The sequence below is a fragment of the Alligator sinensis genome, unplaced genomic scaffold (assembly GCF_000455745.1).
Source record: "Alligator sinensis unplaced genomic scaffold, ASM45574v1 scaffold1131_1, whole genome shotgun sequence".
In the NCBI taxonomy this organism is placed as follows: Eukaryota; Metazoa; Chordata; order Crocodylia; family Alligatoridae; genus Alligator; species Alligator sinensis.
The window spans coordinates 43589-62904 of NW_005842218.1; the positions used below are offsets into that span (position 1 = coordinate 43589).

The 19316-nt window shown below is 40.1% G+C and overlaps 1 protein-coding gene across 1 annotated transcript; it reads left to right on the forward strand.

Moving 5' to 3' along the window:
* The first annotated feature begins 1226 nt into the window (after positions 1–1226).
* Positions 1227–14284, forward strand: LOC102376293 (opsin-VA-like). The gene is made up of 5 exons (XM_006027015.1): positions 1227–1590; positions 5585–5795; positions 7151–7268; positions 11928–12167; positions 14054–14284. Exons 1-5 carry the CDS (start codon positions 1227–1229, stop codon positions 14282–14284), a joined length of 1164 nt encoding a protein of 387 aa, XP_006027077.1.
* The last annotated feature ends 5032 nt before the right edge of the window (positions 14285–19316 follow it).

Sequence of the window (19316 nt, forward strand, 5' to 3'; positions counted from 1 at the left end):
AGTTACTGTTGTGCGTATTTGAGGTTTTAGCACATAAGGTGCCGTTTTGACAACCATTATCCCACAGTGCATATTCATTATATATATAGCTGGTCTCATCTTAAGCTGGTGTAAATTAGTATAAGCTCATTATATTTAAAAAGACCATGACAATTTACAACAGCTGATGATCTGATCCACTGAATTTAGAAATTGTATTTTGGGTTATGCGTTTTCACTAGTTTTGGATACTTTTACACACACACGTGCACACAAAGCCGTATTCTAAAACTAGTTGTTAATAATATCTGGGGAAGCATTCTTCTTTAGGAGGAAATTCTGCTATCAGCATCTACCCTAAACAACACCTTACTTTCTATGCAGCATATTAGAAATATCTTACTCAAGAAGCAAGAAACAAGTTAAGCCAAGTAAGCTGGCAGAAGCTGGCCCCTGATCACTATGTTCCTTGTTCCTGGAAATGTCTCTGTGTTTTTGTTAGAAAAGTCCATTAAAAAAACTTATAAAAAGAGAACGAAACTTGTGTATGTTACAGTAGTCAATGATGAATGAAGCAGTGAATAATACAGGCGAGTGCATAGTTTTGGGAAAAGTAATTTATCAAGCAGCATAGCTTAGATTTGGACAGCTTAATGCTGCAATATCATTGCCACATTTTACATCTGCTCTGGCATCCACGAACAATGTTGTCACAGCAGCCCCCTCTCAAGCAAATCAGTCAGAAAGAAGCCTTCACTTTGTTGTGCTTCCAGCAGTGAGAGGCATGGGGAAGATCACCCACCTTTACTACTAACAAGGGGATTGTTTCATTTCTGAAGTGCTGGATTGCAAGGAAGGATTCCAGTCCGAGCCTCAGCTTTTCCCAGATAATAGGGATGATCAGAGGTATATTTCTGCACTACTGTTGGCTGTTATAAAAGGAGAAAACCTGCTGTTCCTGTAGTTGGGCTTTATTTCAGAAGTGCATACTGTAAGAGCTGCAGTTGGAGAGAAGAAAGAAGATTATACTACGTGTAAGAGATCATCCTGCTTGGAATTGTTCCCACGTTCATCACTGAGCACTTTGCTAACCAAAACTTTTATTTCCTCTAGTTACAAAGCATGGAGATTTTGTCTACAGTTCTGTTTGGAATGGCAATTTTTTCCTTTTAAACCTGAATAATATCTATCAACTATAACCCCCCCATCCTACCTAATATTCTTCCCTTTTCCAGAGAGAGAGAAAAATGGATATGTCCAGAGCACCTGAAAATGAGTCACTGTTCTCTGATCCATCCGTGAGCTCCACAGCCTGGGATCCTTTCCAGCATCCTTTGGACTCCATCCAGCCATGGAACTTCAAGTTTCTGGCTGCATTTATGTTCCTGGTGACATGTCTGTCCCTTTCTGAGAACTTTGCTGTAATACTGGTGACTTTGAAGTTCAAACAGTTGAGGCAACCTGTCAATTATGTCATAGTAAACCTAGCTGTGGCTGATTTCCTAGTTTCATTGACTGGTGGCACTATCAGCTTTTTTACCAATTTAAAAGGCTATTTTTATATGGGACGCTGGGCTTGTGTGATGGAAGGATTTGCTGTTACATTCTTTGGTAAGCTTACCTTTTTTTGTATTTGAACTTCCACTTTTCTTACCAGATGCTTTGAAAAAAAGCTTTCCTCAGGGACAACACCACTGTTTTGTAAACTTAAAGGAAAAGTCATCAAGTTAACATGCAGTTTATTTCACTGGTTGTTTCCAATTAAATATGTGCTGCTGCCAGTGGCTTCCTGTATGCATATGATTCAATGAATATCTTTATAGCAGGAAAATATTTTTAATGCATACTTGGTTATATTTTCTATTAGACAATGGTGGAACAATGTTCCATCAACAATATTTAACACTTTTCATAGTGTGAGACAATGTATGTGTGGGAGAGAGAGAGAGAGCATGGTCCTGTTGTTTGCAAAATATGAAAACATGGTTTGATAGTGAAATATCCAATTTTAGGGTTATCTTCCTGTGGCTTGGAAGGGACTGTGAACCTTCTGTAATGGTAGTCTCTGAAACAGTAAGAGTAGTTGTAAATAACAATTATAAATTAATTTCCACATGATATATTTCAAAGCTATCATTTTTATGAACCCTACCAAATATACAAAGTGTACTAAAACTAATAAATAAAAAATAAAAAAATAAACCTATCAAATTGTCACTACTCCTAATACCTCTCCCACCTCTTCAGACCAAATAAAAAATTAATAGAAACTGAGCCAGTGTACCCCACCAAAAACTACCCAACCCAACCCAACACAAATCAAAGGTCCCTATCTCTCTTTTCTTATTGTCGACTTACAGATGGGTGTAGTGACAGAAGTCACATAGCCATGGGAACGTTCTAGGAAGGTCAACTCTTCTGTAAATGACAGCATTAAAGAGTGAACTTAAAAATACTGGTATACAGCAGTAATGATTGGTAATGATAGATGAGAGCAGCCCATGGTGGGTAACCCTTAAGGAAGATCTCTTACCTTTTAAAGAGAGCTGATCCATTCCAGAAGAGTGCCAGAGAGGTTCATCTATTCCAAGCCTCCTTTACATTGGCAGCTTTCTTGGACTATTCTGAAATAGTAAGTAAGTCAGAGTGTGAGATTCAGGATAACTAGAGGATTTATGTTTTAAGCATTTTATTTGTTATATCTTCTTTTGGCAATAGATTCTGTCCAAATCACATGATTGCCTACATGCTGTTAATAAGCATTTAGCACTCACCTGTAATTTTTTTCCACAATGTGCTTAACAAACATTAACTAATTAAACCTCTAACCATTCAACCATTGACCAATTAAACCTTTAATTAGTATTTGCCTACATGGGCCAATGAGGTGGGACACATAAGGGCAGAGCTAATATCATATGGGCTCAATAGTTGTTGATGCCCAATCCTGTGCTCAGACAAGGAGATATTGAAGTATTATACACCACTTAACTACAAAATAAAGTGCAACTGTAAATCTTTGGGCATGGAGTTTGACAACTGAATTTTGGGCTTTGGATATCCTGTGTCTTAAAAGAAAGTCCTACAAAGGATGGAGGACTGGATCCACCACCAAGGAAGAATACTTTGCTCTGGTCCAGACCTGCAGAGAGCAAACCAGGAAAGCCAAGGCTGTGATGCTAACTACAAATTTCAAGCTAGCTACAAATATCCAGCTAGCTACAAATACCAAGGACAATAAAAAGTTATTTTTTAGATATGTGGGGAGCCGGAGGAAAAGCAAGGGCAACATTGGATCCCTGCTAAACCAGATGGGACAACTGACAACTGACACCCAGGAAAAAGCAAACTTGGGTACTTTGAGTCAGTTTTTCACCAGTCCCATGGGATGCCCCTGCCCACTATGGGACAGGGAGGCCTGGGCGAGGGAGTTTCCTTACCCTCCATCAAAGCTGACCTCGTGACAGGCTGGATACCTTCAAGTCAGCTGGCCCTGATGGTTTACACCTGAGGGTACTCAAGGAGCTGGCAAGCATCATAGCCCAGCCCCTGGCATGGATCTTTGAGAACTCCTGGCACTCTGGTGAAGTGTCCGAAGATTGGAAGAAGGCCAATGTGGTACCTATCTTCAAGAAGGGGAGGAAAGTGGATCCAGCAAACTACAGGCCTATCAGCCTGACCTCTATCCCGGGGAAGGTCTTGGAAAAGATTATCAAAGAGGCCATCCTTAACAGACTAGCTGATGGCAACATCCTGAGGGATAGCCAGCATGGGTTTGTTGTGGGTAGGTCTTGCTTGACCAATCTAATTTCCTTTTATGACCAGGTGACCTATCACCTGGACTAGGGAGAAGAGATTGATGTCGTATATCTTGACTTTAAAAAAGCCTTTGATCTGGTATCCCATGATCACCTCTTGGCAAAACTGGCTAACTGTGGCCTCAGCTTCTCCACGATCTGCTGGCTGGGGAATTGGCTCCGCGGTGGGACCCAGAGGGTGGTGGTTGATGGAAGTCAATTGTTATGGTGCGCTGTGACCAGTGAGGTCCCTCAAGGCTCTGTCCTTGGGCCCATACTATTTAACATCTTCATTAATGATGTAGACATTGGTGTCAGAAGCGGACTGGCCAAGTTCGCCAACGGCACCAAACTCTAGGGGTAAAGCGTCCAGAACTGAGGACAGGAGTGATCCAGGCTGACCTTGACAGGCTCAAGAAATGGGCAGATGAGAACGTAACGGTGTTTAACACCAAAAAATGCAAGGTTCTCCACCTTGGGAGGAAAAACCTGCAGCATGCTTATAGGCTTGGCAGCGCTGGTTAGCACTACAGACTAAAGGGACTTGGGAGTCATGATTGACCACAAGATGATCATGAGCCTTCATTGTGATGCTGTGGTTAGTAAAGCAAGCAAAACGCTGGCTTGCATCTACAGATGCTTCTCAAGCAAATCCCAGGATGTCATTCCCCCTTTGTACTCGGCCTTGGTGAGGCCACAGCTGGAGTACTGCGTCCAGTTTTGGGCTCCACAATTCAAAAAGGATGTGGAGAAGCTTGAGAGAGTGCAGAGGAGAGCCAGGTGAATGATCAAAGGTCAGGAAAACAGACCTTATGATGAGAGGCTGAGAGCCATGGGACTCTTCAGCCTGGAAAACTGCAGGCTCAGGGGTGATCCGGTGGCCACCTACAAATTTATCAGGGGTGCTCACCAGGATCTGGGGGAACATTTGTTCACCAGAGTACCCCAAGGGATGACAAGGTTGAATGATCATAAACTCCTCCATCACCATTTCAGGCTGGACATAAGGAAGAACTTCTTTACTGTCTGAACCCCCAAAGTTTGGAATAGACTGCCGCTGGAGGTGGTTCAAGCACCTACTTTGAACGCCTTCACGAAACATTTGGATGTTTCTCTTGCTAGGATCCTATGATCCCTGTGGACTTCCTGCCCCTGGGGAGGGGGCTGGACTTGATGATCCTCTGGGGTTCCTTCCAGCCCCAGTGTCTATGAAGCTATGAAATCTATGACAAGGAGAAGGTTTTTTGGAAGCACCACTGTGAATGATCAAGCCAGATCCTTAACTATGTCTGCTATGAGACTGCTTTAAGCAGTGCACAGAGATAAAAATCACTGAGTGGCCAGTGCCACCCTGCTAACTCCTGTATCCGCTTACCACTGTTCCATGTGGTGTAAGTCCTGTCTGGTGGAAGTGTGATTAGGTGACTCTGTAACTGATTACATTATGCATGGATAGCAGAAATGGTTCCTTGAACCTGTAGACAGCTGCTCATAGGTTTGAGCTGTAAGACAAAAGAAGTAAGATGTACTAAATCTGGTTAAAATTTATTCAGTCCTCATTTTCATCTGTTTTTTAAAGACAGCTTTTAGTCCCTTAATTGTAGATGACATACAAGGGTGTTCTTGCAGATTCAGTGAGAAACTGTACATCTTTTGCACATAAAACTAATATATGGTAATAATATTAACATATCCAGTCTCAAATTTAACTAGCAGAAAAGGCATCTGCTGCAGAATAGAGTTTGCTCTTGGATATACTATGATGCTCCTAGATTATTCTTAACCCTAGTCATGCATTTTCATTACAGGGATTGTTGCTCTCTGGTCCCTTGCTCTGCTGGCGTTTGAGCGGTACATTGTTATCTGTCGCCCATTGGGAAATATACGCCTGAGGGGGAAGCATGCAACCCTGGGCATTGCCTTTGTGTGGATCTTCTCTTTTATCTGGACCATTCCACCGACCATGGGTTGGAGCAGTTATACTACCAGCAAGATTGGCACTACCTGTGAACCCAACTGGTAAGGTAACTCAGAGCACAGCAATGAAAAAATAAAATCCAAGGCTACACTACCCTAGGTTGTTTCAGACATCTGCAGCTACCCTTTCACCTTCTCAGGATTAGGTCCATAAAGAAAAAAATATCTTAGATCAGGAGTTGGCAAGATTTCAGGAGTGTTGGGTCTAAATAATAAGAGTGGGGCTTGTCCTTCCAACCAAGCCACTGCATAGTGTCTGCTTCTCCCCACTGCACAGTGCCTGATGCATCTCCTTATTTCCTGATCACTGTGCAGGTGAACCCCGTTTCACCAGCAAAATGCCTCTGAAATCCCAGCTTTTCAGGCTAGATAGAATCACTCTGTGGGGTGAATCAGGCCAGAGGTGCCTGACCCTTTTCCTACATGCTTGGAGCATTAGAGGTAGAGAACGATGAATGAATGATGCAAACATATGCAGCATTAAGAAGATAGAATGTAAAAAAATGAATGTCAAGTTCCCTGATTTAAAGGGGAACTGTCTACAATTACTGTAAACAACTGTTTCTGCACTGCTTTTTCTATTATTGCTTAGGGCATCGGTGGACAGAAGGCCAGTAGACTTCATGCCCACTTTTGCTTATGCAAACTCCAGTGTACGTGGGGAAAAAAGCCCTGAGTTGTACATATACACAGGTGTTTGCATACACTTCAGTGGAATTTATGTCTATACCAAAGAAACACAAACTTTAATATGAAGCCTTTGAAAATTTGGCTGAAATATCTAATAGGTGGATAACTTAAATCATCTTGAATAAAACAATAATGTTACAGTTCTATGGATACCTTCATTTCAAAGACTTAACAAAATGCTTTATAATTGAATACTATGTCTATAAAAATATGTATAGACATGTATATAAACAAACAAAAATACTCAATTAAACACAAACTAAAAATAGGATGCCTTTAGCACATTCTATTAAACAGAGCTGAATAATATGCAAGAACTAAAGTAAAATAAGTATCATGAAGTCTGCAGTGAGTGGGGGTTTAGCTAAAACTATAAAAACTGAGGTCCTGTCTTCTCAGGGTGCTCCTTAAAGATTTCAGTGAATTTAAAGACTATTAGTAAAATGCTGTGTATAGTTTATGTAGACTTCAGACAGTCAAAATGCTGATAGTGACACTGTCACTTCTCATTGGAATTAACTGATCTCCAAAAGCAGAGTTCATGAAGAACCACATGAAAAACTTATACAATTATTTTCTTTTTAAAAAAATTAAAAAGTTTTCAAAAACTGAGTGATACTTGGGGAGAAAAATCATCTTTTTGCATTGAATAAAATAAATGGAACAAGTAATAACATAAAATTAAAAATACATTTTGTTTCCTGTAGGTATTCAGGAACCTATAATGATAATACCTACATTATAACATTCTTCACCACCTGCTTCATAATTCCTCTGCTAGTGATTCTGGGATCCTATGGAAAACTGGTGCGGAAGCTAAGGAAGGTAAACACACATTTGTTTAGAGTTTTCATCACACATGCATATTTCTAAAAAGAGCAACCTGCAACCAAGTTGTATTTCCAGACACAGAATGTATTCAACAGTTTTATCATTTCTTATTAAAATTATTATATTATAGCACAGAGACAAAAAAGCCGAACAAGCCAATATGATTTTATTTAGTTTGACTTTAAATCAATGGAATTTCTTCAGACTAAAAAAGGTAAAGCAGAATCTGGCTTAATGTTCCTGTGCTTGAAAATTTTGAGAGCTGTGTTGTGGAATAGGACAGTGGATATTCAGAACAGAACTCTTTAATACTCTGACACACAGAAGTAATAAGAATTTTACATTAGCTTTGTAGGAAATGTAAATGGTGCCCAGTAAATAGGGTGGTAGGTGGTAAACTGAATCCTAACATTTCTCCAGGACTTCAGGACCCAGACAGACAAGACCTGGAGAAAATGCTTTTATTTCTTACTTAATAACTATTGTGATCTTTCACAAAATAGTGGAGTCAGGAAAAATACACACACAGACATGCACATGCATGCACACATGCACATCCCCATGTTCTGTATGGAGTAGTTTTATCTGGTGCAGGGAAGAATATTATTACCTCTGTTTAGCTGGCACTGAGGCACTGTCATAAAGCTTCATCCTAATCTTGAAGTTTTTTTAAGTGCTTGGCATAGTCAAATGCCTTTTTTATTTATTCTACATAAATATTACATTTTCTGCGGATAATACAAGGCAAAAGGGAACACTTAAGGAACTGAATACCTGAACTTTCAATAATCTGTAAAATTGATGAATATCCAATCCCAATATCCAGTGCTTTTATTGAGTTACATTTCTAAAATAATGCATCTATTCTTTAGATAAATGTATATGAAACTATGTACACTTTTCTTGGAAAGTCTTACATATGATGATATGATATAGCATGACCAGCACAATTTTTGTTTTCTGAATTTAAGCCTGTCATGACTCAAAGCGGAACTTTAGGAATGGGGTTATAAATACCCCCATTCTGTTAAACTAAAAACAACTGATAATATAATAATCACTGCAATTGCTGAAAAAATATTTTTAAAAATTAAACACTGAAAAAAAGTCAATCCTACAGAATACTAAGGTCATTAGCATTTTTTCCACTCCTCATATTTGGTGTTATACATTGTTTTTAATGCATAGCAACTGTGTGTAAGCTCAGTATGTGTGTCTGCGTAGTTCCATTGGGAACACAGAACACAAACAATAATGAGTTTGCTTTTAAAAGCTTTTCTGATTACAGTTTTTTATCATGCTCAAATATATGCCCACACAATTCAAATAAAACTATCACAACTGATTTTTCTGAGAAATCATACGTCTTAAACAGTCATATAATACAGGAATTAACCAAAATAGAAACCAAGAACCAGAATTCCTAGGTCCTTCTAACAATCTAAGGTGAGCAGCAGTGTAGGAACTTAAGTAACTCCACTTTTTTCCAGCATTAATACTATTTTTAAGTTCCTCTCCTAAAATATTATTAACAATTAAACATATTTAATGTTCCTGTCTAGAAGCAGTCGCCTCTATGGGGATATGGAGAAAGTGATTCCTATACAAGTAGAGGGATTTGAGATTCTTTCATTCAAAAAGAGATAACGATATGTTATGAACTCTTTGGGGGGAACAGATCATCTTTTTTTGTTATATATTTGTATAACCCACCAGCACCATAATCCTAGACCCAGGGATGGGGCTCCTAGGTGGTAACACTTCAATATTATTATTGTCATTGAAGATATATTGCAAGAACTCTTCATTCCTATAGTCTTCCTCAATTTGTTTCTATAAACAGACATCTTTTCTAAAAAAGAAATTATTGTCACTGTTTTTGCTAACTGTGAGATTCCAAATTCACTTCACTCCCAAGGCTTTTCAACCTTATGGCTAAATTATTTGGTTCCAGAGCTTGGATAATACTGCAGTGCCCCTTTATTAAGGAAAGTATATTATATTGCTACTATAAAGCAAACAATTTCAGGTATTTATTTATTTAAAAGATAATATAAATAAAACAACTTCATTTATTTGATAATTAAGAAACCCTAACTTATGACTACTAAATCTAGAGCAACACAATCAAACCAGATGGAAACATATAATACAAAACTTAAACCACCCTCCACTGGAAGCATGTGGATGCTTTTGAAAATTACCTGGAGATGTTCCTAAAAACTTAAATATCTTTCAAAAACTGACTTGGAATGCTTGAAGAACAGACAATTGAGCTGAATCTACTTTGTTGTGTACCAACATTTTCTTTTCCTTAGGGAAAGGCAACCTGCTTGCAGTTTTTAGTCCTCCCTTTCTTACTGAAGCTGAAATTCTTTCATTTATTATTGATCTAGATCCAGGAGTTCTAACATCACTTAAAGCTAGCACACTTCTCATATTAATTATTTAACAACTCACAGTTTCATAAACTACACTGTTATAGACAGAACAAGCAATTAAATGAGACTGCCCAGAGAATATGTATGTACCATGACATGGTAATCACTCAAGCTAATTTTATTTCATATTTCTCAGACCACACATTACTAAATATCCTTGTATGTCTGATCTTAAACAAATTAAAGGTGTCCAAGTGATCTTCATAGGAAGAGGACTCCTTCCATAATACCAGGAGTGCTCCCTTAATCCTTATATATGTTATTAGTTCATGGCTATTCTTCTCTTATGAAGCCCCAGAGAGCCTGATCCACACTAGTGCTCTAATGATCACCTATTGCACATGTAAAGTACAGCTACAATTAAGATAAGGTCTTGTAATATTGATACAGCACATCGGTTTGTAAAGGCATTCTGAAAAATCAGCACTATATGCATATTTTGAATATCTGACATCTGATTCACCAAAATCTCCTTTTTAGGTACAGGCTAAACCAATGCATGCATAATCTGGTGTAAGTGTGTACATGCTAAATTGCTTTGGTTTAATTCTGTCTGCTTCGTGTCCCATGTTTAATTAAACAGTGCAACTTCAGCAGTGGCCAAGTGATGAAAAATCAGGTTTGGAGAAGACTGAAATTTCTGAAGCTAGTGAAAGAACTCATATGGAGAAGTGTCTTAAAACTGGTGACACGTGGGGTGAGGGGAACTGCATTTTTTGTATTTGTCATGTAATTGTGTTGGCAATTATATTTAGCTGCCAACTGATAAAGGGGAGAAAAAAGAGCTGCTCAAAAGGATGCAAGATATGAAGCGGACAGATTGCCTCCAGCAACTTTGCTAAGAATGTACTCAAGTTGGATCATTTTGCAAGACGAGGCCTATTTTTAACATGCTTTGAGACGTATCTTCAGCTTCCTTTCCTTTTTTGTGTCCTTCTGACAAGGTATTTAGCAGAACACAGGTTCGTTGGAAACTGACAGGGCCATGCCATGAGCACTTCTGCTATGGCCTATATCTTCAGATGATAAAATTTGATGTAGCTCTGGGGAAGCTAATGGAGCCCTACTGATTTATGTCATCTGAGGATTCAACCCTTCTTTCTGCTTCATACTTTTAGACTAGCTACTTTTATTGAGGCAACAGACCAATTTTGGCTATTTGAACACATGGTAGAAGGGTTCTATTGAGCTTCATAAAATTATGGCACTGGGTTGTAAATGGAGGGTCAGATTCTGCTCATCTTGTTCATGATCACAGAACAAGGCGCAACTGTCTCAAGTTGCAGTAAGGGAAGTTTAGGTTAGATATTAGGAAGAATTTTCTCACTAGGAGGGTAATAAAACACTGGAACAGGTTACCCAGAAAGATGGTGGAATCTCCCTCCTTGGAGGTTTTTAAGACCCAGATATAGAAAGACTTGGCTGGGATGATCTAGATGAGGATAGTCCTGCTTTGAGCAGGGGGTGCGGGGAGTAGATGATCTTCTGAGGTCACTTCCAACCCTAATTTTCTATGATTCTGTGTGTGGTCAGACGCAAGTTATTAGCAATTACATACATTACAAATATATTTTTCAATGAGACTATATTAAAGAGTGTTCTATGCTGCAGTCAGGAATTATTACTGCATCATGTGTAGACATACTTCAACTGGCCTTCATCTAGCCCAGTGGTGTCAAAGATGCAGCCTACAGGTCAGATACAGCCTGTAGACCCCCATCATGCAGCTTCTCACTACACTTTGGTCTCCAGTTGATTCATATGCTGCATATGGCATCTGCTTCAGCTCATCTGGGACTATGCCATATGCAGTGCCTATTGGGCTGGTCCACAGGGCTGACAATGCCATTCATGTAGGCCATAGATCAGTCCTGTGCCACTCTGAACTAATAGGTTTGGACACTAGTAACAGTGAAGTTGTGGCAGCATGGGCTTCCATATGGGCTGCAGAAGCCTAGCTAGAACCCTGGGTACTGACTGAAGCCATGTTTATCTCTGCTGGTACATAGCAAAATTATATAGTAATTCACATCATTGTTAAGGAAGCTTCCCACTTTATGACTGAATAATAGTGGTCTTTCTGCCTTCAACAACAGAAGTCCTATTGTGATGGCAAATTCTTACAGTCATCTCATGAGGTTTATTGGTATGAGTCCTTGCCTATTTTCTAGCAAGATTTCTGGAATCTCTCTCTCTCTCTTTTCTTCCTAAGGTGTCAGATACTCAAGGCAGATTGGGGACTACCAGGAAACCTGAGCGACAAGTCACTAGAATGATTGTTATAATGATACTTGCATATCTAGTTTGCTGGTCTCCATATGCAGCCTTTTCCATTCTTGTTACTGCACGCCCTTCCATGGAGTTGGATCCTTGTCTGGCAGCTATGCCAGCTTTCTTTGCCAAGACAGCTACTGTTTACAATCCAATTATTTATGTCTTTATGAACAAACAGGTACTGTATGGCTTTAACTCATAGTCTGATACTTTGTCTTACTTCCAAGTGAATGATATTGTTTATTCAATAATTAATTATTTTTTTCTACCTACATGTAAATCTATAGGCTGTGGAATGTAACAGACTCCAATTTTAGGGATAATGGACAGTTACTTTCTATGTAGTGGAACAATGCCTAGCAGAACAGGGGCCTGAGCTGACTAGCCTCTGAGCTCTACTACCATATAAATTGCAGATCTTTTAATGTGATGAAGTATGTTTAACAAAGTCATTAGTCAGAGGCACATTTAAATGCTAAATAATAGTTATTATTGGAAGTTTGAGAAGTTAGAATGGGAAAATAGACCAAAGAGATGAGAACCACTCTCTCTCTGGAAGATGTGCATGACAATTCAGTTTTGAAGACTTCTAGAGGTTGCAACATTGGTGTGTGTGATGTGTATATGGAGGGGGCAGTATTGGTGCATGCTGAATTTTGAGGAGAGAAACCTTGTGTTTTTGGCTGTATATATTAGGAGGGGGGAAATTATGTGTGCTGCTGTAAGAGAGATTTTTGGGGTGGAATTAGTATATCAGCAGTGTAACTAAGGGGAGTGTGGGAGGTAACCACAACACCAGCCCCAAATTCTGGCCTCATGAAGGTACAAAATAGCAGCCACCACCACTGCTCTCCTGGCTGATGTGCTACCATTGGCAACACAAGTGCAGTCACTGCTTCATGTGCTGTCACTGCCTGGGGTGCAGAACTGCCTTAGAGGTATCAAGAGCTGAGGGAGGACTGATTAGGACAAGAAACCTGACTGATGGGTGCCTGTTCTGGTAACAGATTTAGTAATAAGCTAAATGAAAAGGAATGGTTTATGGGCTGTACAGTAGCTGGCAGAAACATTAAACAGACTGGGGGCATGTCTACAGGCACAATTAATGCAAAGCAATAAACTCTGGCACTTATCACATCAGAGTTCATTGCTCCTAGGTGCACCATTTGAACATGCACCTAGGACTGTGGCACGTTCATCTGGGTCGGAGTAGCCCTGGCTGGTAAGGGTCTACTCTGACCCAGCTCTGTGTGCTGTGGTGGAGCTGGCTGGGGCATAAATGCATGAGGATGCTCTGGTATGGGGCTAGCTGGCAGGCAGCCCCTGCACTGAAGCACCCTTATACCCCGGTCAACTGGTCAGCATCTACACATGCACTGCTGCACACCAAAAAACTCTGTACTTGTTTTTATGCCAAGATATTTATGGAGGAGCTAATTAGGCAGCTCCACAGTAAATGTCTCGTGTAGATGTGCTCTGGGTGCTGCAAATTATTAAATAGAAAAGAAAACATACTTGAAATGAATGTTGTATTCAGCTGAGGTACTGAAATAGCAGCTAATTCATTTACTCCCACGATTCTACATCTCAGGGATGAGGGTCACCCTCCTTATGTCCTACAGCTTGAATGCACTTGGCTTTTAGGGCAGCACAGAAGTATGATGTTGCTATGCTCAGCTCACACGTGTAAATAAACTGTTTTCCTGGGCCCAGAAGTCACCTGACAAAAGCAAACTGGAGAAATTACAAACATCATTGGTCAATTCCACATTGAGGGTTCTAAGTAATTGTTAGTAACATGACTGAAGGGAAAATGATGTTTAAAAAGTATGATTTCTCACTGTCTCTGTCCCTTTGGAGTGTTGCTGGGGGTTTTTGCACGAGAGTAATTGTTGCATCAGTTGCAAAAACAAACATTCAGTGGTGATGACAGCTATCCCCACACATTCCCAGCTCTGAGATGCTCCCAGCTAAGAGGTTTTAGCCAAAATACAAACAGCTTCACAGAGATACTTTAAGTGTTATAATACATTTTGACTTATCTTTTCTATTTTAAAATTCTAGTTCAGGCGGTGTTTGATTCAGATGTTCAAATGCAGTGACATCGAGATCACAGAGTCCAACCTGAACCCAACTTCAGAGAGAGGAGTCCTGACCCAGGACAAACGAGGTGGTGAGATGTCCACAATAGCAGCTCAGATCACCATTTCAAACAGAAGAAGTGGGGACAAGCAGGACAACTGCCGTCCTTTCGCTCAGTTGACAGTTTCAGAAAACAAAGTTTGTCCAATGTAAGCAGGACCTTTGAAGATGCTCAGTGATGCAACATTATAAAATATTCCTTTGGTATCAGGTGTTCATACAAAACGTCATCAAGAATGCTGAGGCTCAGCAGAAACTTCTTTCTGGAGTTGCCGATAGAAACAGTTTAGCTTCATAGCAGTAGAGTAGGTCTCATTTTCTGAGAGAGAAGTATCAGCCTTTTGAGTGGCAGTGGGATGCCCAGTTATTAATTGATTCCTCATCATCCCTAGTGTTTCTGACAGGCCTGCTTGCAGGAATCACTTCAGGAGACTTCAGCAAGAATAGGCTGGGACCTGATGCACTAACAGGAAAGCAGGACTTTAGTGTATGGGCACACACAACTAAGTTAGTGCAAAGTAAGCTGTGATGTTATGTTACAGTACATCAGCTGTTCCTTAGGAACTGCCTGTACTCTTACATCATGGTAAATTCAAGGCAGCCCACCCACTTCCACTGAGGTGCAAGCTGTCTCACATTTACTGTGGAGTAAAAGAAGGCGCGTGGACAGTCACAATGGGGTAGCTGATGCTCTCTAGCTTCCACCCTACTTTACTTGTGGTAACTTGCTTATCTCTCCATACCTTTGACTGGGCCTCAACACAATTGGCACATGGTTTCAAGTTAGTAAAGATAAATAAATAGTACTTAGCAGGTGTATCTACACATGCGATTAATGTGCATGAATAAACACTGGAGCTTATTGCCCTGGAGTTTTTTGCTCCAAGGCATGCTGCTTGAAAGTGTGCCTAGAGCAAAACAACTCTGGAGCATATTGCTCTGGAGTTTATTCATGCGCAGCAAATGAAGCCTGGTTGGAGGAGGCCAGGCTAAGAGGAGACCCGGGTGGGTCAGCCTACCAGTCCAGGGCTGCTCTGATCAGGCTCCATGTGCTGCAGAGCAGCTGGCTGGGGCACAAGCATGCTTCAGTGTGGGAGCTACCCCCTGGCTAGCCCCACACTGAAACACCCTGTGCCCCAGCCAGCCGGGGTAGCGTCTACACAAGTGCTGTTGTGCACGAAAAAGCTCCGCAGCAGGGAAGCACTTATACTTGTTTACAAGTACTACCCTGTTGTGGAGTTTATTAGTCTTGTGCATCCTAATAGGGGCCCATGAAATAAGGGTGCATGTGTAGGTGTAAAATAGGGGCAAAATAGGGGTGGCCTAATAGATGCACGTGTGTAGACACCAAGACATTTACTGGGCAGTTAATTAGTCAACTGCACAACAAATGTCTTGTGTAGACATGCCCAGAATGTAATTGACTCAAGTTCAAACTGATAGAGCTACAGAGGGGCTGTGAAGCCTGCCAATAATAATAATAATAATAATAAAAACAGAGCCTTTACTCACACCTGATCAGTGGTAGGGACCAGCCACAAAACTCTCTGGAGATTCCCAGGTGCTCTTTCAGTTAAATAAAGCACGTCAAGGAGATGTATCAACACCCTTCAGATCCATCCTGGTCACACAAGAGTCTCCTGAAGACTGAGAGGGGGATTTGCTTGAGGGACTTGACTTGAGAACAATGCTGATTCTAGCAGAGAGTAAGGCAGACTAGGGCTGTGACAAGTGTTACTTTCCTTTTTGCCCAGACCCAGTACTTTGAAACCAGCTTTCACAGGAAGAATAGGATTGGCAGCTGGGCCACCTCCTGTACAGATTAGCTTTGTGCAGACTTTGGCATCACCCAGATGAAGGGCCTGCTGCTGTTTCAGTTTCTTTGTAAATGTCTATAAGTCAGTCTCTGGAATAGGAGGTGATTATGATTATACAAACCAGAGGACCGAGAAAACTTTGGGACCTCTTGGGCAGACTACTTTTTCCATCTATATTCCCAAAATGAAATCTTGCCTTAACCAATCCCTAAATTGCGATATGCCCCTTAAGGCAGCATGACCAGCAAAGTCAGATCCTAGCATGGAGCTGGTAGCAATCAGCTGCACCAACCTGCTTCTCTGCCTCTGATTAGCTGTTGTGTCTACATTGCCTTTCACCTTCAATTCCGGATCTTAAAGACTTGGTTTTGATTAGTCCCTTATCAGTCCCCCATATTGTTACTGTAACATTGTATTCATGGCCAAAATACTAGAATGGTCTATAGAATTCTAGCTAGGATATCACAGCTAGGAACTGCAATATAAATACAGTTTCCATAAACAAGAACAAAGGATATCTTTGACTTTTACATGTCAGATACTTAAATTATTCGCCAATAATGCAGCAATAATGTCTGCTTCATCTTAACAGGTTTCTCACTCATACACACACATTAAAATTAACATATTTTAGTTTTTATGTAATCTTCAAGTATAATGTATTACATATTACTAAGATCAGGCACAATAGGTTTTTAATTCTGTATTTATTCTGTTTTAACTAAATGCAACTAAACTCAAATTAGGAAGCAGCAGTATTGGCATCAGTGAAGTGTACTAATGTGGAAACCCATTATTTTTGGATCAGATTCTTATAAAATCTTACTATACTGCATCCACATGAGCCAAACACTGTACTTGTGATTGCAATGCCAACATGATGACAAAACTAGTCCTTCACAACTAAATTTTCATTTTTAAGTCTTGTTTTAATTTGAAGCAAGTAAGTAAAATTCCTTCACTGTAAATACATAAATAAATGTTATTACTTTCAGATTTTTCCTTTCCTTTTTCTCTTTACAACATTAAGTTATGATGTAGCAATACTGCATAATGTTATCATGAAAAGGAATGGGTCTGTGTGAGGTACCATCACCTTTAACACAGTAGGAATTGAACGGGGAACTTTCAGCACCCAAAACTTGAGTCTCACCTGCTTGAGGTAAAGAACCAGACTTTCAGAATTGAAAACATGAGTGTTCATAACTTTGGAGTTAGGTCCTATTAGCACATCATCTGTGGATTGGGGGCATACAGCATACACTAAGTAGTTGATTACAGTGATTTTTTATTTTATTTTACAGTTTAAATATTAGTACGAAACCACTGTGTAAACAGGAACATTATGTATTAACATTGGAGTGGTATGTAAGACACAAAAAGTAATTATTCAACTCTGCTGTGTGCTGATCAAGCCTCAGCTAAATACTGTGTCTAGTTTTGAGCAACACACTCTAAGGAAGACATAGATAAATGAATAGACAAAAGAAGAGCAAGAAGAATAAGTAGAGATTTAGAAAATATTGAATGAGTAAAGGTTGGTGGAATTGGGTTAATTTACAGTAGAAAAGAGAAAATGTGAGGAGAGGGCAGTTGTAGTAGCCTGACAGTACACAAAAGATTGTTAGATAGGAAGACTGTGATCACCTGTTCTACATGACCACAGTGGGAAGGAAAAAAAATCTCATCAGCTTTATTTGCAGCAAAGGAGATCTATGTTAGATACATGGAAAACTTTCTAAGGATTAGGAACTGGAACAGGCTACCTAGGACTTTTGGAATCTCCCCTGCTGGCAGGTTCTCAGAACAGGTTAGAAAATCAGCTATCCAAGATGTTCTAGGAATATTTGATCCTGCCTTAGTACAAGGAGTTGGACTAGATGGTACCTAGTCCCTAACAATGCTACATTTCTATGATTTTTACTGACTAATTCATTTCCTACTCAAAGCTGTTTACCTGGAATATCTATTACCTGCAAAAATGCACACTAGATAAGCTCAAAATACTAACATAGTCAAACAATGAGGAAATACATCTTCTCCCCATCATCCTTCTCTCTTCACCTCCATCTTATTGAAACTTTTTAGTTGTGGTGGACTTGTCATTTCTGTTTTCAAATAGTTTCTACAAAACTAACAGTATGCTGCGGGTGCCCTCTAGTGGTGAATTAAACGTCTAGCAGAACATATTGCATGCATCCTGCTGGATAACTATGTAAATCTGTTCTATGTACAATGTGCGTCTGGGGTTTTACTTTTTGTTATATGTTTCTTGATTAAAAGCCCAAAAGCCCCCTCAGCCACTCCTGTTTGGTGATACTGCACATAGCCTAAAAGCCACCTCAGCCACTCCTGTTTGGTGATACTGCACAGGTGTTTCCAAGGGTAAAATTAGGCTTGCTAGTTGTAGTTGTATTCCTAGAGGACCCTTCTCTAAACCCACACAAAAAGAAACTAAAATACGCAGAAAAATAGCAAAGAAGCTTTGTCTGTATAAACATTTATATTAATGCTTTATATGTAATTAAAAACACCAGTAAAATATAGGAAGATGGAAAATTTACAACTAGAAAGGACTACTTATTTCTGAACAGTCTGTCTAATACAATCAGGGTCGCTCCTGATGGAACCAGATCCTGTATCATCTATTGCCAATGCTCTTTGTTTTTTATCCAGCCCAAGAAAACCATGGTGCTCTGGAGCTTATGCTTTTTTCCTGGGACACTTGCTCATTATACAAGGGGGAAAAACAAAACAAAACAAATATCCCTTTTGGCAGAAATTCTGAGTGAGAAAAAGGAATTCAGGTTCTACTAGTCTCAATTTTCAGCAGGTCCCCAACTTATCACTTACTCACACTATACTAGGTGAGAAATTTACCTCTTTTCAGGGTCCCCAGTTAGGGGTAGATGGATGGGCCCTAGCTATTTTCCTGTGCCAAGAGGAGCACAGGAGTCTTACCTATGTCGGGGACTCAAAAACAGGCCCTGACTGCTGCGGTTTAGCCACTGCCACATCATGATCTGTCCACACCAGATGTTGCTTGTGCAGCAGCAGAATGATGTCTGTGTACCCAGCTGCTGCTGCAAGAGCAACACCATTGGGCTGCTTTGGCTGTCAGGCTGCAGTCTCTGCCAAGGTGGGTGGTAATTCTGGAGCCTGTTTCCTAAGTGCCATACTCGCCTGTTCCTAGTTATGCTACTGCCAGATCGCATCTGGCTGCATAGAGCCACATGAGCACACATCTCCATTTGTTTCAGAAGAGGCACTGAAGACTTTCCCCTTCAAGCCATGGCATTCATTAGTTGTAAAAGCTTGGAGCAGATTCTAGTCCTTATTCTGTACCCTTGCTTAGTTTGTAGCTAAGA